We start from the raw sequence: 21,537 nt of genomic DNA, 5'->3' as shown, positions 1-21,537 counted from the left end.
CAAACCTTCCTTTCTTACCTGTCACTCTTGTAACGATCATTGTAATGAAATCAAACTTGAATAGGCATATAGATTATTATATCTCTCTGTCCGTCAGTCCCACATATATTTTTTCTGATGTTTTTTTCACAATGCCTTGAAATATTCAGCTGAAATATTGTGTATATAGCTTTATCATGTACTGTGGTTCAGTCCCAAACTCTTTATTTAGTGAAATTTTTGCCTCTGAAAACTGGACGATCAGACCGTTATCAATCATTATGGTGCTACTAATTGTTTCATTTATTATCACTTATCCATCTTGGCCGGATTACTTGACTGAATATAGCTAGTGCAATATGCACATGTTCATGTTATCCATTAGATTGTAATCACCATTACATATGACTGAGTACAGTTGGCAAATAACAATTTTAAAGCAGTTAAAGATCAAGTGATGGCTTTGATATTCTTAACAAACATGTTTATAGTTTACTTCAAAGATCGACAACAAAAAAAGAAGAGAAGAATTTAATCTACTGTCTTCCTATTGTTCGAATTTGATTTTGTTTTAAAATCATTTATTTAGCAAAATAAAGATTAAGCAAAAGTAATGTTGGCTTTTCGGTGTGGAAAAGATGTCAATTGCGTTTCATTGCCATATCGATTTCAACATGGAAAGTCCAGCAAAACTTCACCATATTTAAATATCACTCGATGATAAACTTAAAATCATTAAAAAATACTTTGTCCCATTAATGACCAGTTTTGATTATATATAAGTTTACTTCAACAGGCATATAGTTTGATACTAACTTATTTTATGAGTTTGTCAGGTACTGCAAACATCTTGATTTTAATGTTGCAATTGTATTTACAGAATTTGTAATGTTATATGTTTTTGTAAATCTCTAATGTAAATCCATCTATACGTTTTATCATCAAGTAGGGGTGAATGTTTTTGTATATGTCTATATATGTAAATCCATCTATATGTTTTATCATCTGAAGTGGGAGTGAATGTTTTTGTATATGTCTATATATGTAAATCCATCTATATGTTTTATCATCTGAAGTGGGAGTGAATGTTTTTGTATATGTCTATATATGTAAATCCATCTATATGTTTTATCATCTGAAGTGGGGGTGAATGTTTTTGTATATGTCTATATATGTAAATCCATCTATATGTTTTATCATCTGAAGTGGGGGTGAATGTTTTTGTATATGTCTATATATGTAAATCCATCAATACGTTTTATCATCTGAAGTGGGGGTGAATGTTTTTGTATATGTCTATATATGTAAATCCATCTATACGTTTTATCATCTGAAGTGGGGGTGAATGTTTTTGTATATGTCTATATATGTAAATCCATCTATACGTTTTATCATCTGAAGTGGGAGTGAATGTTTTTGTATATGTCTATATATGTAAATCCATCTATACGTTTTATCATCTGAAGTGGGAGTGAATGTTTTTGTATATGTCTATATATGTAAATCCATCTCTATGTTTTATCATCTGAAGTGGGGGTGAATGTTTTTGTAAATATCAATATATGTAAATCCATCTATACGTTTTATCATCTGAAGTGGGGGTGAATGTTTTCTTTACAGTTGATCACATTGCGCAACTCCCGAGCTAATGCTTTAAAAAATCTCAGTGAAGAGAAGGATTCCAACCAGCAGCTAAAGACTGATTTGAATCTAGCCAATCAGAGGATAAGATTGGCAAAAGTGACCATCCAGGTAAACTAACCAATCAGAGCTTTATGACAGGTAAAACTAATCCATTAGATAGATTATTTATTTAGAGCTGGCATCTCGAACATGACTGATAGACGTGTTAACCAGTAGCTTCTCAGTGACGTTTTCTCTTTAATAATCAGATAATCGAACAACATTTTATATCCACACAGAGCATACTTAATGTCTTAAAATAACATTTGTACATTATGCAGGTTTTGTGTTTCTATAGAATGTAATGATAATATTATGTTTCTCTGTAGAAGTTAACAACAATACTTTATCTCGCCTTCATGTAAAATTCTTTAATCTCATTGGTTGTTTGCCGTTGGACAAATCCCTTATCCCCCTCTGGGCGGAGCCAAATTCTCTTATACCATGTCTGTAATTTCCAACAGTTTCCAGCCGCCCCAGTTAATGCTAAAGCAATAATTAGATTATAAATAACATTGATAATCAATCAAGTATACATAATTAATTATATTTTTACTATAAAATACACTATTTCAATACTTTTAAAAGCTGCAATGTTGAACTCGGCCACCTAATTACGGTCGTGGTGTTATTGTATTAATGCGCGATTAGCAACAGTTTTTTTTTTGTTTTTAATATTTTTATTTTTTTACTACATACATTTCAGATTAAAAAAAGTGGTTTTTAATTTTGTTATTAATATCTGTTTCAGACAATTTCGTATTACAAACATTTGAAGTTAAAAACCCGTTTATCGATGGAACAATTTTTCGTCACTGGCAAGTTGTTTCGTTCGCGTCAGCGTGGTACGGCTCCGTTAATAAATTGTTAACAATTATTGTCTGGCATTATTTTGATTATTTGGCTATATGGTTTAACATGTCGGCAAGATAAATTCGTTGTAGAAGCATCTCTCGGGGTATATGGCGTTTTATGTACCCTCTGTGTGTTCTTTTACCCCCGAGCCGAAGGCGAGGGGTAAAAGAACACACAGAGGGTACATAAAAAGCCATATACCCCTCGTGATGCTTCTACAACTTATAATATTTCTCTCTAGAAGTTAATGACAGTGTTACATGTATGTTTGTAGAAGTTAATAACAGTGCTGTGTTTCTCTGTAGAAGTTAATGGCAGTTCTCTAGGTGTGTTTCTCTGTAGAAGTTAACAACAGTTCTCTATGACATTATATGCTTCTCTGTAGAAGTTAATGACAGTTCTCTATGTGTGTTTCTCTGTAGAAGTTAATGGCAGTTCTCTGTGTGTGTTTCTCTGTAGAAGTTAATGACAGTTCTCTATGTGTGTTTCTCTGTAGACGTTAATGACAGTTCTCTATGTGTGTTTCTCTGTAGAAGTTGTCTGGTGATGTTGAGCGATGTCAGAAGGAGAAATCAGAACTGGAGCAGCGGCTAGCATCACGTGACGAGCTGTCGTCCACGGCGTCCACGCTGCAGGAGAAACACAACGATCAGGAGTGGAAAGTTCTAGAAGCCAGATTAAAGGTAGATAATTATGGTGACACAGCTTTTCAATAACATACTTCAAGGTACTTGATTATCTACACAGTGGAAAGTTCTAGAAGCCAGATTAAAGGTAGATAATTATGGTGACACAGCTTTTCAATAACATACTTCAAGGTACTTGATTATCTACACAGTGGAAAGTTCTAGAAGCCAGATTAAAGGTAGATAATTATGGTGACACAGCTTTTCAATAACATACTTCAACGTACTTGGTTATCTACACAGTTGAAAGTTCTAGAAGCCAGATTAAAGGTAGATAATTATGGTGACACAGCTTTTCAATAACATACTTCAAGGTACTTGATTATCTACACAGTGGAAAGTTCTAGAAGCCAGATTAAAGGTAGATAATTATGGTGACACAGCTTTTCAATAACATACTTCAATGTACTTGGTTATCTACACAGTTGAAAGTTCTAGAAGCCAGATTAAAGGTAGATAATTATGGTGACATGGCTTTTCAATAACATACTTCAACGTACTTGATTATCTACACAGTGGAAAGTTCTAGAAGCCAGATTAAAGGTAGATAATTATGGTGACATGGCTTTTCAATAACATACTTCAATGTACTTGATTATCTACACAGTGGAAAGTTCTAGAAGCCAGATTAAAGGTAGATAATTATGGTGACACAGCTTTTCAATAACACACTTCAACGTACTTGGTTATCTACACAGGTGGCACCATCCTTAACTACACAGATGTTAATAGTCCGTATTACAGCCCTCGAAATAAGGTTTAGTCAGTGAACTGATTATTAGTTGTATATGCACATGAGAATCTGTTATTAATGTTGCTAACAAAAAAATATTTATTTATGTCAAAAACAATTTTGTCTGCAGGTTTCTACTTGTGAAGTATCTCGTCAGTCTTCTACGATTAGAAACTTGAAAACAGAAAATGAAAGTTTACAGGATCAGATTAGAAGCTTGCAGGACAGGTTCGTGTTTCTCTTTCTTATTCAGTGAATGATGTCTGTGTTGCTTTGTCCTACAGTCACCCTTTTGTATTTACAGATGAAAATGGTATCCTTTTAATACCAACACATCACATATCGCACAACAAGTCCCTGATTTAAAATTGGATTAGATTTTGAACTGCATATTTTTAGTTTTTTGTTTATTACTTTCAGTACAGTATATGAAGTGTTTCCTTTACGATTTGAATTCAGGAGATTGGGCGTGTACCAAGTACATGTAAATGAATGGGGAAAGATAGAGTGATCTGGGCATGCTCCTCCGAAAACAATTAAGATAATTCAGTTGCTTTTAGACACATTTTGGAATGCATATGGGTGTCATGTACACTTATTACACCAGTCTAAAAGAAAGATATATTTCAAGATATGTTTTAGTAATAATGTTTATTAATAACAATAATGTCAAAAAGTAATAATACTGAATTATTTGTCCCCTACCGGTGCAGCCAGAGGGGACTATAGGTTTCATATCTGTCCTGTCTGTCCGTCTGTCTGTCCCACATATAGTTTTCCAGATATTTCTTTTTAGAAAGCCTTGAGGTATTAAACTGACATTTTGTATATAGCTTTATCATATACTGTTACAGATTAAGTTTGACTTTCATTGCAATTTACCCATTTTTGATGGAGTTATGGCCCTTGAACTTAGGAAATGTGAATATTTGTTTTCGGACGTTTTGTTTTGCAATGCCTGAAGATATTGATATGAAATTTTGTATATACCGTATTGTTCCTATTTGTAGTGCCCGGGCTCGATGCAAAAGACAAAGGGGGCGCGCTAATTAGAATACTAGAACACGTTTCGTAATACGTGTGAAAAATCCTCGTATCAAACTGTCAATGCGTCTGGCTCGCTTAGACATCAAAAGCTTTGCGGCAGAGTCACTCCACCAGTGACGTTTTCTTGTTGAAATGACGTAGCGTACCGTACATCGTCAGCTGATTTATCGAAATACATGGTACTGTGCACGTAGGCATATAGGGCCTGCGGAGTGTATTTGAAAGTGGGATGGGGGAGGGGTGTGTGATTGAGACCCCTCATACTCGCCCACTTCATTTTGTCACCCAGTCTGAATATATTTTAAACGGTGTTATGGTGTCGGTGTAAATACCTACCGGTATGTTTGTACTTCCGTTTTTTGAACAGCGTTAACGGAGTGTCGTGCGTTCATTCTGCGTGGAGATAACAGCGACATACATTTGATAAACGACATGTGTGACATACTGTTCGCCCATACTAGTGTCGTAGTGCTTCACCTATTTGGATTTTATTTGTTTACCGATTATTGTCATTGCAAGTCGGCAGTTTTACTATTTTACGGGTACCGTTTCATGATACACTTCTCGTGATCATAGGGGGCGCTTATATTAGAGGGGGCGCTACAAATAGGAACAATACGGTACCTTTATGATATACCGTATTTGACCGGAAATAAGCCCAGGGGGCCAAGACAACTCATTGTGAGCTTAGCATGGGGTGGGCTTATTCCCAGACAAGGGGCCAGTTTTGTTGAATTTTTTTTAAATAATAATTAAAATAAATAACAATACTTAAATGAACTAGGAACAAAACAAAAAACGTTCAATAGCACATCTATTAATTAGTGTTCCATTTGTTATTAATAAATAATAATTGTTTATTAATTAAATTGTTTGTTTTTTTACTAGTATCTAATTATCAGAAACACACCTTCTATGTTACAATTACTTACCAGTGCTGTTTAGTTACATCCAAAATTTAATGCTGAGAAGACTTAAAACAACAGCAATTAACAACAAACTCAATAGCGTATACACACGTTTCTGACACAGACAGCCAGCTTACACTACAAAGAATTATCAATGTACGGTCATTGTTCTTATCCAATCAGAATAAGGTATTTGCTTAATTAGCATTAACTGCGGACCCAGTGTGGTGGTAAAAATAGACATTGGTTTTTAGTTCATACTTGGGCTTGGATACTTCAAAGAAATACTGCAGGCATGAAATTGAAAACAATGTTACACACTGTTATTGTTAGCCTGCTAAATCTCACTGGTGGTAAAATATTGTGTTACATTTGTGTTTAATTATCTGCAGGAGGTATGACCTTTTAAATGAACTTTGAGCAAACTTGCAATTTCGTGTTATTTATAAGGTGACGAAGTTGGGGGTGGGCTTATTTACGAATGAGGGCCTAATTTCTTAAATGCTATCAAAATGGAGGGGGGCTTATTCAAAGACATGGGCTTATTTCCGGTCAAATACGGTACTGTTACTGATAAAGTTGAACTTCTGTGGTGATTTACCCACTTTTCACAGAAGTATGGCCCTTGAATTTAGGAAATAAGAAAAATTGTTGGGGCTCAGTAGGGGACATGTATTGCTTTAGCAGTTCTCTCTAAATGCTTGTTTAACTAAACTAAATTTAAAGGAGAAAACCATATTTCCATACCAAAATTGTATCTCTGCACCAGACAGAGTTGAAAGGGTGTTATAGGCAAAGTCTTGATTGTTTCCATGATCCACTATCAGGTGTTTGTCCTTAAGACTGGCCACTCCCTTAGCAGAGGAATAACAGGATGTTTCATCCCTCCTGCACCACATACCATTTCCAAGACTAGGCTAGAAAACCCACACTTGCACAGGATAGAGCCCAGTGGGATATATATATATAGCTGTAATGACATGCACTCTTGAATCACACAAAACGGTGGTGATATTGGGTGTTTGCGAAAGCTGAGCATATCCTGTTCTACCAGTGGCACCCGTCATGAGCACAGCCTATGGGCATCAGTTCCATAGTTGAAATGTACAGGATTTTCACCAAAAAGTTGGGAAAGGCGTGTACAAGATAAAAATATGGCATTGCATCAGACATTGTTTTAGTCAGTGATGCATCATATCATGAAACGACATCAGAGTGTCTAAAAACATTTGAATGCTTTGAAGATTCCTTGGACGTCATAATCCTGATCAAACAACTTCTTTATCAGAATGGTATGTCGGTCTTTAATATCGGCATATGATGAGTATGCAATGCCCTAACGTATCTCAGAAATTGCGATATATAGACACCAAAAGCTTGGGCAGAAGAAATATTGGTCGACATGAAGGGTCCCGGACCAGACCACTGGCTATCTAGAGATCGGGTCCGGGACAGACGTGCTCGAAACTCTAGTGGTATATGCACATGTAAATAAATATTGGTAATGAAGGGAAAATTTGACTATTGAAAAGCTGAAGTCATCCCTTTTAAACTAAACAAAAACTTAAAAGATATTGATCTCATGATTGTCATTTATTTTTATGTTAGCTGACAAGTATATCTGCAAGCAATTTAAAAAAGAAAGAAAAGAAGGTTAAATCTGTAAAATTGTCCAATTAAAAGTAGTTTGTGTACATTGATGTTTTGGAACTGCAGTTGAATTCATCCAGATAAGAACTTATAAATGAAAATTGTTGAAAACTTTTAAAATATTGTTTTCAATTTTTTCTTATTTATGGTTCCAGCAAAGAAATGTACAAAGTCAGCATGGGGTTTAAATGGAACCTACGGGTAGGTGAAACACCGATATGGAAATGGTTTTGTGTGATGGTTATTTATAAATCAAGAGTTTATAAGACTTAAATATTTTGGCTTGTTATTTTCTGTATTCTAATGCTTTTTCTTTTGTAATCATAGTCATCGTTAGGATAAAGTGTTCTTGAAGGTACATGTATATTCAGATTGTTTTGCTCGACCAGATGTGTTCAGTAAATATTTAAATTTGATTCTATTGTGTTGAAACATACTGCACGATCCATGTTGGTTGTTTTGTCACTAAGGTTGAACCACATGGAGCGAGACAACAACCAGAAGCGCACCCTGGTGGAGAACCACAGAGTGAAGCTCAAACAGCTTCAAGAATCAGCCAAGAGTGACGCCAACGTCCTGGTGAGTTTGGTGTCAGCCAGTTAGTTAATATGATTAGGACTACTGTCTGTCTGTCATTAATATGATTATGACTACCGTGTGTCTGTCAGTTAATATGATTACAACTTCTGTCAATCTGTCAGTTAATATGATTATGACTACTATCTATCTGTCAGTTAATATGATTATGATTGCTATCTGTCTGTCAGTTAATGATTATGACTACTATCTGTCTGTCAGTTAATATGATTATGACTACTATCTGTCTGATAGTTAATATGATTACAACTATCTGTCTGTCTGTCAGTTAATATGATTACAACTACTATCTGTCTGTCAATTAATATGATTACAACTATCTGTCTGTCTGTCAGTTAATATGATTACGATTACTATCTGTCTGTTAGTTAATATGATTACAACTATCTGTCTGTCAGTTAATATGATTACAACTATCTGTCTGTCAGTTAATATGATTACAACTACTATGTGTCTGTCAGTTAATATGATTACAACTACTATGTGTCTGTCAGTTAATATGATTACAACTACTATCTGTCTGTCAATTAATATGATTACAACTATCTGTCTGTCTGTCAGTTAATATGATTACGATTACTATCTGTCAGTTAATATGATTACATCTATCTGTCTGTCAGTTAATATGATTACGACTACTATGTGTCTGTCAGTTAATATGATTACAACTATCTGTCTGTCAGTTAATATGATTACAACTATCTGTCTGTCTGTCAGTTAATATGATTACGATTACTATCTGTCAGTTAATATGATTACAACTATCTGTCTGTCTGTCAGTTAATATGATTACGATTACTATCTGTCAGTTAATATGATTACAACTACTATCTGTCTGTCAGTTAATATGATTAGGACTACTATCTGTCTGTCAGTTAATATGATTACAACTACTATCTGTCTGTCAGTTAATATGATTACAACTATCTGTCTGTCTGTCAGTTAATATGATTACGACTACTGTCTGTCTGTCAGTTAATATGATTACGACTACTGTCAGTTAATATGATTACGACTACTGTCAGTCTGTCAGTTAATATGATTACGACTACTATCTATATGTCAGTTAATATGATTATGATTACTATCTATATGTCAGTTAATATGATCACGACTACTGTCAGTCTGTCAGTTAATATGATTACAACTACTATCTGTCTGTCAGTTAATATGATTACAACTACTATCTGTCTGTCAGTTAATATGATTATGACTACTATCTATATGTCAGTTAATATGATTATGACTACTATCTATATGTCAGTTAATATGATTATGATTACTATCTGTCTCTCAGTTAATGATTATGACTACTATTTAAATCAAATGTTAACTCAGTAAATGTTATGTGTGAAAGAAAGTATACACAAGTATTCAATTCACAAATAGTTTTGTCATTTATGCAAAAATATATTTCTAGCCCAAGGTTAGCACATCTACAATGTAGGTTAAAATACATAGGGAAATGTAATATTGCACAGTCAGATGAGAATTTTATTTATGGCTTTTGCTTTATTTTGTTTTAGTATTGTTAGACTCTGTGACATATAAAATTATTCCCTGGTCAGATTTGATGTCAGCAGTATTGATTTTTGAGTCTTACCATTACATTTCTGAGTTTGAAAAGAAAACCTTTGTTGATATCGAAATAGAATTTCTTCTGCTATACATTGATGCCAGAGTTTAGGGTAGTTTGATACTCAGATGAATGTCATGTCATATGGAATAATTTAGTAAATAAATTATGATTTGTTCATTGCCTAGTAATCTGTGTACCCACCTGTCATAAATGTATGTGTGAACCTTTTTCCATTTCAGAGTGACCTTGAGACGAAGGTGAAACTACTTACAGATAATAATGACAAATGTAAAGTCCAGGTGTGTACAGGTGTAACCTTCAGATGTCTGCATGTATAATGTTATCCAAAGTAATACATGTAATTATAGGATATTAAACAAGCTTCTGTTTCATATCATGTTTATGTTATGAGTTTAATATCCTATTTATTACCCTTAATCAAACTCATTAATATGACTCAACTTGTTTGGTTGACATTCGTGTAAGGTTGTAGTATGCCAATCGATGACGTCATCATATGATGTTGAAGTGTTAGGTTACACTTGGCGTTCTAGTGGGACTTTCACTTTGATATGTACCAAGATATTTTTAACCATATGGGTAATAATGGGCCTTACTTCATACTCGCCAAGCACCTCAGTTCATGGGATATATAGAGAATTTATCTTACAAGAAGTTGTTTAAAAAAACATATCTAATGAACAAAAGTTAGTTTGATATGTTTTTAAATAATTATTTGTAAGATAAATGGTATCTAATGGACACAAATGTAGCATTCTGTTTCTTACATATCCCAAACCAGGTTTCAAATAAATTTAAATTACTTTCTCCAACTAAAACTTACTTACATGATCATTTGTATTTACAGTGCTGGTGCTTACAGTTAACTTATGAGTGTGAGCCATGGAGCATCAGTTTCAGGTTAACTTGTACATCAGAGAGCAGTCAATTTTGATCATGCTTATTCAGGGCATAACATTTGAATTTTTCAATAGTTCAAATGCAAATGAAATGTTAATGGACCACAATAATCATCTCTTATTATTATCTTCCAAAAACAATGATCAAATTAACGAACATGTCTTTTTAGAAGTTCTGACGAACGATTACAGCTTCTGCATGAACAATCTGTCGTTTATGTTGATATTGGTTTTGCATAACCGACAGACAAACGACAAATTTTATGCACTGCTTATTTGATGGGTTGGTATGGCTGTGGTGACAGGATCATCACCATGGAGCACCCAAACACTCAGAAAGTGATCCCCAATGTGTGTTGGGAGGCAAAAATTATCTACAGCAGGTTATCACTCCTATGAGATATGAAAATTAGGTTTTTTGGCAATGCGTCAAGACACTGAAATTTTGTGTGTAGCTTTATTGTGTTCTGTTACAGATCAAGTTTGACTTTCATGGTGATTTACCCATGTTTCACAGAGTTATGGTCTCTTAACTTAGGAGATATGAATATGTGTTTTCCAGATCACTTCTGCTCCCATCCACACTCACCTAGAATGTGTTAGGAGAGCTGCAACTTGATATACTTGAAATAAAAATGTTTTAATAAACTTCCACTTCATATAGCTGGTATCATTTAAGAAGTGTGATCTTCAGCTTGCCAAGATTTTGCTCATGGCTCATAAAGTGTTGATTCACAGGTGTTGAAGAGTGTTCAGGTAGTTCAGGGAATGTTGATTCACAGGTGTTGAAGAGTGTTCAGGTAGTTCAGGGAATGTTGATTCACAGGTGGTGAAGTGTTGAGGTAGTTCAGGAAGTGTTGATTCACAGGTGTTGAAGAGTGTTGAGGTAGTTCAGAAAGTATTGATTCACAGGTGTTGAAGAGTGTTGAGGTAGTTCAGGAAGCGTTGATTCACAGGTGTTGAAGAGTGTTGAGGTAGTTCAGGAAGTGTTGATTCGCAGGTGTTGAAGAGTGTTGAGGTAGTTCAGTGTTGAGGTAGTTCAGGAAGTGTTGATTCACAGGTGTTGAAGAGTGTTGAGGTAGTTCAGGGAGTTGATTCACAGGTGTTGAAGAGTGTTGAAGAGTGTTAAGGTAGTTCAGGGAGTGTTGATTCACAGGTGTTGAAGAGTGTTGAGGTAGTTCAGGGAGTGTTGATTCACAGGTGGTGAAGAGTGTGCAAGATTGTTGATTCACAGGTGTTGAGGGTGTGCATGAATTGTTGATTCACAGGTGGTGAAGTGTTGAGGTAGTTCAGGGAGTGTTGATTCACAAGTGTTGAAGAGTGTTGAGGTAGTTCAGGGAGTGTTGATTCACAGATGGTGAAGTGTGTTGAGGTATTTCAGGGAGTGTTGATTCACAGGTGTTGAAGAGTGCAAGAATTGTTGATTCACAGGTGTTGAGAGTGCATGAATTATTGATTCACAGGTGGTGAAGAGTGTTGAGGTAGTTCAGGGAGTGTTGATTCACAGGTGTTGAAGAGTGTTGAGGTAGTTCAGGGAGTGTTGATTCACAGGTGGTGAAGTGTGTTGAGGTAGTTCAGGGAGTGTTGATTCACAGGTGTTGAAGTAGTTCAGGGAGTGTTGATTCACAGGTGTTGAGGGTGTGCATGAATTATTGATTCACAGGTGGTGAAGAGTGTTGAGGTAGTTCAGGGAGTGTTGATTCACAGGTGTTGAAGAGTGTTGAGGTAGTTCAGGGAGTGTTGATTCACAGGTAGTGAAGAGAGTTGAGGGTGTGCAGGAATTGTTGATTCACATGTAGTGAAGGGTGTGCAGGAATTGTTGATTCGCATGTGGTGAAGAGAGTTGAGGGTGTGCAGGAATTGTTGATTCACATGTGGTGAAGGGTGTGCAGGAATTGTTGATTCACATGTGGTGAAGAGTGTTGTGGTAGTGCATGAAGAATTAATTCACTGGTGAAGGGTGTTGATGGTTTTTAGGAAGTGTTCATGAAGGGTGTTGAAGGGTTAAAATGTTCTGGTCACAAGTTCTGTTTGGTAATATGAGTTACTTACATATACAATGTATGACTATTTCTATACAGCTCATTAAGCCAGTATTATGGTTTCTTTCAGAAAAAAAAGATTTGGTAACCTTTCAATATAAAGAAGAAATGTTCATATTTGTATGGGTTTCTTTCTGTGGTAGGTTGAGTCACTAAAAAAACGTTTGAGTGTTGTGACGAAGGAAAAGAAAGAATATGAAGAACAGTATCAGAAGATTAGCGCAGACTTGGAGAAAAAAGTGAGGATATAGATATACAGTGAAACTCCTCTAAACCGGATACCCTTGGCACCAAGTAAAAAGACAGGTTTTAAGAGGTGTCCAGTTTAGAGAGGTTCTCTTCTGTACAGATATTTAAAAAGGGGCTGCGAAAAACATCCAGTTTTGAGGGAATTCCTGTTTAATGATTATTGAGGTAAATGTGAAGTCCATTAATAAATCTAAGTACCTTGCCTTTTAGCAGAAAACTTCTCTGTTGAACAAATGAACTTATTGAAGCTGAAAGATGTTCACAAATACAAAATTTGACTGATAAATTTACATCTCAGAATTAAAAATTCATGTATAATCCTGAGATAGAAGATGTAATGTGATGGCACACTGCACGTCACTAATTAAATAATGTTATGGACATGACTGCGTGTTGCATGCCACTATTACTATACCTACTATTAGCTGCCCCAATCTGTTGTGTAAACACCCCCAAAAGTATAATGTGCATACACCATGACGTAATTAGTTTATGTATGACATATTTATAGATGTACTGCTGTTACAAGTGAGGAATTTACCACAAAAAATAGCAATGGGGTTCTTTTCTGTCTAGACAATTTCACTGACCAAAGTGTTGGTAAGTACTGTGTCTACAGTATCCTAACTCTGATGCCATATACCTTTAGTTGGATCATGTTTTAGTGCATTTCTAAGCTTAAACTTGCATGTCAGTACAAACCCTACAAGAAAACCCCGATACCCCTGTTCAAAAGCAGGTCACTGTCAGATAGGTGCATTCTTTTTGTAGCATTTCTACTAGTCAACATCATATACCATTTATACCATAAGTGAACTAAAACATGATCCAACTAACGATCTGTGACATCAGATTTAGGAAAACTGTATTTTAGACCTACTTACCAAGCCCTTGGTCTGCGAAATTGACAGTTTCAACATAAAACAGGTTAGGCCTAGAAATTGTCCCCACTATGAAATATACACAATGAAATTATAAATTACTTATGAACTCTAATTTGTTTGTTTTACAATCTGTAGTTTAAGATAAAACTAACTTTAGATACATAATTTTACTCTGTACGGGAGCTTTATTAAGAAATTAGATGATAATAGAATGCCATAACAATGTAAATAAAGTAACACTGCTTCATGACATCATAAGGCTCAGTCCACATCGTCATTCAGCACAGTCACGAAAAGGTTAATTAATGTTCTACAATTGTCTATCTGGCACCTTTGTTCTCAATTTATGAATTCTCTTAATGTGTGGAAATCTGTCATGACTTGTCTACATTTCTGGTAGGGTGAGATCTGGGTCAGCTGAGCACTTGCCTGAGGTGCCTTGGTAGACTCATTCTCTGATTCGGGTTTTCCCTTCCCAACCAATATCCTATGATTAGTATATCAGAGGCTGTGGTGTATGTGCTATCCTGTCTATAAACACGGCATATAAAAGATCATTTGCTACTAAAGGAAAAAAAACATAGCAGGTTTTTTCTAAGACAATATGTGTCACAGTTATCAAGTGACTGACATACAATAGTTGATGATTAATAAATTAGTGTGCTCGAGTGGTGTCATTAACAAAACAAACTTTCAATTTTAACATTTCTACTAATTCTCTATACTTTGGTGTCCATCTTGTTTCCAAGCAGTGTATGTTCATATTACTCTTTATTTCAGTCCAATCAGCTTACCGACTGCCGTGCAAAGTGCTCCGAGTTAGAAAGCGCCATATCAGAGTTGGAGCATGTGACGAAACAGCAACTGCAGGGATTGGTCAGTCAGAGTGAGGCCGCAATTGAGACTGCTCACGAGAAGCTGGCTACATTACAAAGTCGAATTCTGCAGTATGAACAGTTTGTCAAGGTAGAATTTGCAAACCTGAAAATAAAAAACTTGTTTCTTTCTTATGCTATAAAATTCATAATATTAAATAATAGCATACAGTATCTACTGTGTTCTTGAATTACAGGAATTTACAGGTCCGAGAAAACAAGACATTATGACAAGGTCCACCATGTATCTTGCCAATGGCAGTATTCAATACTCTGTCTAAAGTTACATGTAGGGGCAGTGCATTAGATGCGGAATTGGAATAGTGCTACAAATAAATAAATAGAGCCAGTTTGCAAATTTTGATATTTACTTAACTGGATAAATGTTGCAAAAAAACTAAATAAAATTATGTTATGGAGGTTTTGTGTGGATTGACTCCAGTTTAAGGAGCCTGAATCAAGATGTTGTTAGTAAAACACTTCTCGTCTCCATTTCTTTCAAATGTTAGGAAATGGATTCTGGTCTAAGGAGCCTGAATCTGGATGTTGTTAGTAAAACACTGAATTCTCCTTTCAATTTCTTTCAGATGTTAGGAAATGAACTGCTGCGCAATGTGCAGCACACCAGGGAGCAGCTCAAACAGACTTTGGCTAAGAAAAAACGAGAGGCTGTCCCAGTGGACTCTTCACTGCAGAAGGCACAGAGCGTGGCAAGGAACATTCTCAACCTGAGTCAGTCTGACATTGACGACATCATGAGTGCCGACGGTGACCATGATGAAGAGATGGTAAGTATCTCAGGTCATTCACAGCCTGATAAAGTACTGAAGACATTATTTTATGCAGGAAGAGTGATTATGACGTGTAAGCTGGACCAAAAACAAACCTTAGAAATTTGGTGAATATGCATCCCATATGTTGTCACTTGCATTTTGATGCCTGCTCTTCTTGTCTGTGTTCCCAAAAGGGCACAGGCAGGTTCATCAGAAATAATTGTATCACAATGTGAAATACACCATTTTTGTTTAGAGCACAATCATTTTGTGGGGCAATAAAATTGATTAAAAAAAAGAAGATGGAAATGACTATCCATTTTTAAACAACATTAACTGCTTTACAATATCGCAAAATTTCGAAAAACTTACAAAAATAATACTTACTGAAGAATATTATTTTTTGTATTTATAAAAACAATTAAGTGAAAATATTTTAGTAAAAGTTATAAACTTGTAGACCTACCTCATTAATGTTGTTTTTGTCCATTAATCCAGGTGAATTCCAAGAAATACGTCATAATGAGGTTGAAACACGTACCGCTTCACAAATGTAAACTCCAATCATATTCATACATTTTGCAACAGAAATTACCAGAAAACAAAACAGGGTTTTTTAATGTATATCCTGTATCACAATAAATCATGTTCAAAATGCAGACTACAATACTAATAAATTTGCCATTTGCTTTGCTCATAATTAGTGACATCATGTATATTTTTTAAGGATTCTGCCTCCGAGATGGAAAAGAAGAATGACAAGAAATGGGCCAAGAAGTGTGAAAAGCTTCTTAGTTCAAAGGTTTGTCAAATCTTTTCAAGTTAGGCTGGCCTCAAACAAATGGCATTTTCCAGACTATATACAGGTAGTTCGAACCTCCCAACAGCCAGCGGGATGGCTAAAATCTTCCAATAAGTCCTCTGTTTTTTGTTCTGGTCACATGACTGAAGTTTCCTTTTTTGTCTTGCACTGATATGATCTTTTCTTTCCTCTCTTAAGCCATCATGGTTTTTTTGTTGAGTTTCTTTTTATGTGGATTAGTTTTAACCACATTTCTTCTTGCTTATTGTAGCTTTATTTGTTTAAAGACCTAGGTCAGTATCATTGGGAGGAATCTTCAGCTTTTCTCAGTGCTAAACAAAGTAATTATTTCTGTCATCACAACATCCTACAGATATCCCTGATTCCACGTTTACAGATAGTGCTGCAATGATAAACCTTTATACTGATGTTTTGTCAGCTCGATACAAACTGCGGTATAGTTTTGTGCATCGTGATTTTTACATGTTGTGTGGAATCTTTGTCACTTTAATAGTTTTTTTAACGATTCTGTCTGGACAAAACATGGGTAAAATATACCAGTAATTAAAGGTAGTAGTGTAATTTATCATACATGTAGTTCAGACTTTAGAGCCAGTAGACAAGGTGATTAACACTTAGTCAAAATACGTGCTAGCTAAAGCTGTCGAATGCCACAACGGGGTCATCTATTATTCATTTTCTGGAACTAGTTCTGAATACTCGTACTTTATATACATATGTGGGAGTTAAAATTGATCCCTTTTATTCCTTTTTTATTTATTCAGTAGCTGGCAACATTATTTTAAACCAAATGAAGCAGACACTTCTCAGAAACCACAGTGGTCCATTTTTGTTTATGTTATTTGTTAGCCAGTAAAAAACACCAAATCACTGTTAGACAGCACTCATATGACAGATTCTCAGGTCAGAAATTTTCTACAAGTGAAAAAGACATGCTGCTGTGCAGATGTAACTCAGGCAGTTGATGACGATGTTGACAGATTTGGCAAACACTCACTCTGTGAAAGTTCCTGAGAAGATATGTCTATGAATTCAACTATGAGACTGTTTCTCTATGTCCTGTCTTTTCTTGACATGTTTATGGTGGGCCAAAACAAGTCAAGGACCTCAAAGGTTATGCCTTGTTGCAACAGTTCGCTAATATGTTGGAGTATTTGACTTCTGCAATTATGGCTATGACATCTCAGCTTACTCAACTTCGTTGGTCGTCACTGCTGAAGAATTCCACCTTGGATTCCAGTCATAGACATGATTTATTATTGACGCCTTGGTCTTCGTCAAAGGTCTCAGAAGTGGTTACTGATAACGAAATAGGCGCAGCAATCATCAGTGACGGTTAAGGCATTACATTTTATGATTTCACTGGAGGCTTCAATGAGGAAAGAGGCCTTTCCACTAGTCACTCAAGCCAAGAGGTTGAAGTCCTTTAAGCCGTCGTTTCAGAAGCATCAGTAGAACCGAAAACAGATGTTTGACAGAAAACCTTCCAGTTTTGGTAGTCGACCATCAGCAGTCAAAACATTGAGTCCATCTGGCTGACTCTCATCTCCCCAGATTGCACAGACCTTTGACCGCTTCTAAACATGAACATGATTTGACGCTGGTCGAAAGACCAATGTTGGAAGTTGACTTCAGAAGCATTGAGAAGTTGACACCTTCTTTGCTTCGATCCATGGGTCACTCATGCTAGAACAAAGTAAAGTTAACTGATCATTTTGACTTCATTCAATGGTTTGTTCACTCTCAGTTGGGTCATCAATCAACACAAGTCTCTTTCGCTACCAACACAGAAGCTCCAGTTTATTGGTTCCCTGCTGTGAGCAGATTTGGGCCAATCGACGGTCTTGTCATCTAACATTAGCCCAAGACTCATCTCTTTAAGAGGAAAACTCCAGCTGCGATGGGTTTCAAGTGTTCATGAATCCTTACATAGGGTTCAAACAGTCGGTGGTATCCAGATCTGCTTTGACTCACAGATCCAAACCCGCTTCTTTTTCCAGTCTTGGAAAAGCTGCTGCTTTATCCCACCCTGAGATAGCACCATCCGAATCCATGCTTGTTCCATCTAAATGAAAGGACTCTGAGAGGCCAAGTTTTTTAATGATTGCTGCCTACAACGTTCATTGGCTGTGCTTTGACAGATGATGCCTTAAGAATAACATCAAGCCGCAGACAATTCACATTGCGAAATTGGCCAAATTCCTGTTGTATTTATGGGATTCTTTAAAGCTGAATAGATAAACCATCAGCTACCATCTGGGATCCAGCAACTGTCTCTGTTAACCTTGAGTTTTTGAACTTCATGCACTTGATGCTGATATGGTTTAATTTTGGCGTGGTGATACAGAAGTGAATCTGGGAATTTTTTGGCCAAGAATCAGCTGCCAGATTAGTCTCCTTGGACTTATACTGTCTCCTTGGACTTATACTGTACAAGCTCTATCTCGGGTTCAGTTGATGTCAAGGACTTGTCATTGTGTCCCTTAAGAACTATATTGAGATAACTAGACCTTTCAGAAATGTTAGGAAAATACTTTTCTCTCCTTCAACCAGTCATTTAAGAGACATTTCCAAGAACAGTGTCGACATGGATCAGATCGCTGATTCTTCATGCCTATGAAGATGAAGGCTTACCATCTCCATTAATCTCTAACTCTTGCGAGTTATGAGCTCTTGCTGCAACAATGTCTCTGCACTGCTACATATCACTTAGTGACATACTAACAGGTTGTTTCTGCACCACGCACAGACTCATCTTCACTAACTATTACCTGAGGGATGTCTCCACTGAAATCGTTGATGAATTCCATCACCTTGGTCCAGTCATTGTAGCTCAAGCTCTGGTGAATATAGGCTCTCCTTGTCGACATTAATGACACTGCCGGGTTTATTGGATTGCAGCCAGAGATGTGAGGACATATAATTTTCACAATTGTTTTTCTGCACTATACTTATGTATGTTTTACAGTTGTTTAGTGAGAATTCTTTGATCAGGTTAACAGTAGCTTTTTTGCACATGCATTTAGGCGGTTTGTTGCCACCTTGATGGACCAACATTTCCTTGTTTTAATCATGTGGCTGGTTAGTTCATTGTTCACTTGTCATATATACTAACATCTTTTGCATACTTTTGGCTCTTGCATCTCTATTAGCTAACCATGGCTTAAATCTTCCCCTTTGTCAGAACCATTCTGGTCTGTAGGAAGAAGATGGTGACATCTTGGGATCATGGAACCATCCATCTGCTGTTGAATGTTACCATTTATTTGAGGTCAGGCTAAGGTGAAAAGAAATGTAGAAAACTTTGGATTGTTTTCTCTTTTATAAATAATTAGCCTGACCTAAAGGCTATAAACTTTCCCTTTCTCCTGGTTTCTGTTTCTCTGTTTGATGCCGCTCAAAAGAAAGAAGGGAGCATGTCATGTGATCGGAACAGGAAGCAGAGGACTCATTGCAAGTTTTTAAGCCATCCCGTTGGCTGTTGGTATGTTTGGAACAGTCTACTAACATGGGGGAGGGGGAGAATGCCATTTGTTTGAGGTAAGGTTAAATATTCATAAAAGAGAAAATGATCCTTTTTTTTATTTACATTTTTACCTTGTAGTTAAAGCCTGCATGCTCAAACAGCTCATTTGAAATGCGCATGGATCTTAGATCTGTTTTTACAGGCCTCAACAAATTGTGCAAATGGTCATTGTATACATGCAAGTCTCGTTTTTCACATTAAAATTAGAACATGATTTACATGGTTGTAACGACTTACACAAATTTAAACAGGTTTTCCCAAAAGTAATAAATAATTTTCAATTCTCAGACCTTTGTTAATTTAGTACTACATGTATGTACAAGTAGATCAAGCATACATGTATATCTTAAATTGATGTAATTCTTGAACTAACAATTAGCAGTCAAAATCAGTAAGACTATGTGGACAACAGTCACTTTTTATGAGTATTCTTCTAGTGGACATCTGTGACTATAATCATAGCTAGTGGTCAATGTTAATAAGATCAGACTTAAACCAACATGTAACAGCTTAATAGTCATGAACTTCACACTGTACCTCAGTGATATGTAGCCAGCATGTTGTTTCCACCACTAATACATTTCAGATAAAATGTCAAGAAACCTAAATATGCCTATTGAAAAACCAGTTTATAATTTTGAGGGGTTTTTTCAGGATTTTGTTGCTTCTCTTGTGAAACATTTTCTTCAAAAGATTGATGAGAGGGAGGTACTGGCAGCTGCTGTCATCGGATGATATTCAGACATCTGCCGGGCTTTTGGTTGATACACAAAGTTATTTGGTGAACAGCTCAGAGGGGACCACTGCCATTCAGTACGGCAGCCGTTCATCATACCATCCTCTCAGTGTTAGCATGAACACCTCTCCTACCCAGATAGCATCATTATGTTGACCCATTGTTCATTTTGGTTCAAACAGTCACAGTGTCACATAATGAGTGACAGACATTAATAGCCATTTAAGAAAACCACCAGTGAGCCAACGTGGGCTGCCTCGCGAAATTGTGAGGGTGGGACAATGATGAAGTCATTTATGATTTACCACTGGCCCTCCAGCAGCATGCTGTCTGGGTAGTTGAAATGCAATACAACTGTGCAACTGCTATCTGTGATAAATTATTTATATACTCTTTCAGTGTTTTGTTGTTTCTATCTACAGGAAAGTCGAAGCATGTAACAAAGCAGGGGCACAAACCAGCACCTATTGATGATTGCAAAGTAAAATAACCTTGTGTTAACACTTAATTATAGATATGTCACGGGTTACTTTAAATTCAGAGGTTAAAATTCGTGGAATTTTCTGGAATTCCAGATTTTATTGCTATTGAAAACTGTTTCTCTTCTTTTTAGTATGATGAAAAACTCACAATAACCCCTTGTAGACTAAGGTCTCATTGATGACATTCTTAGGCTCGCTTTCCATCAACACAATTCCGCACACATTTTATTTTGTGCTCTTTTCCATATCTGTGTTTTTGCATGCGGATTACTGTAAAAAAATAATTTACTTTCTCGGAGTTTATTTTAAGCCGATGGTAAATGTTTAATGTTATAACATCACCACACTGAAAGATCCACGCACGTAAAAATCGCTCATAGACTCCCGTATATGAAAAGGTCCTGTCATTGCACTGTATTGATAAACTCACATGTGAAAACGCATTAATGGAAAGCGCAGCTATCACTGCATGTGCTTGTCCAGTACATACTGTATTTGATATCGGGTAGG

The 21,537-nt window shown here is 36.1% G+C and overlaps 1 protein-coding gene across 2 annotated transcripts in view; it reads left to right on the top strand.

The window, feature by feature from the left end:
* Window positions 1-20,938, top strand: part of LOC121383549 (centlein-like) — a 162,720-nt gene extending 141,782 nt beyond the window's left edge. For both annotated transcript variants that reach the window (XM_041513647.1, XM_041513639.1), the window contains 10 exons: window positions 1,600-1,731; window positions 3,051-3,200; window positions 4,067-4,164; window positions 8,012-8,120; window positions 9,957-10,016; window positions 12,823-12,918; window positions 14,593-14,778; window positions 15,275-15,475; window positions 16,188-16,262; window positions 20,464-20,938. In XM_041513647.1, coding sequence (XP_041369581.1) covers window positions 1,600-1,731; window positions 3,051-3,200; window positions 4,067-4,164; window positions 8,012-8,120; window positions 9,957-10,016; window positions 12,823-12,918; window positions 14,593-14,778; window positions 15,275-15,475; window positions 16,188-16,262; window positions 20,464-20,544 — 1,188 coding nt within the window. In that variant the 3' untranslated portion in view covers window positions 20,545-20,938. The remainder of the gene's footprint in view (window positions 1-1,599; window positions 1,732-3,050; window positions 3,201-4,066; window positions 4,165-8,011; window positions 8,121-9,956; window positions 10,017-12,822; window positions 12,919-14,592; window positions 14,779-15,274; window positions 15,476-16,187; window positions 16,263-20,463) is intronic.
* Window positions 20,939-21,537: the final 599 nt, after the last annotated feature.

This window comes from Gigantopelta aegis, chromosome 2, assembly GCF_016097555.1.
Source record: "Gigantopelta aegis isolate Gae_Host chromosome 2, Gae_host_genome, whole genome shotgun sequence".
Lineage (NCBI taxonomy): Eukaryota > Metazoa > Mollusca > Gastropoda > Neomphalida > Peltospiridae > Gigantopelta > Gigantopelta aegis.
This window is presented reverse-complemented; position numbering and strand designations above follow the sequence as displayed.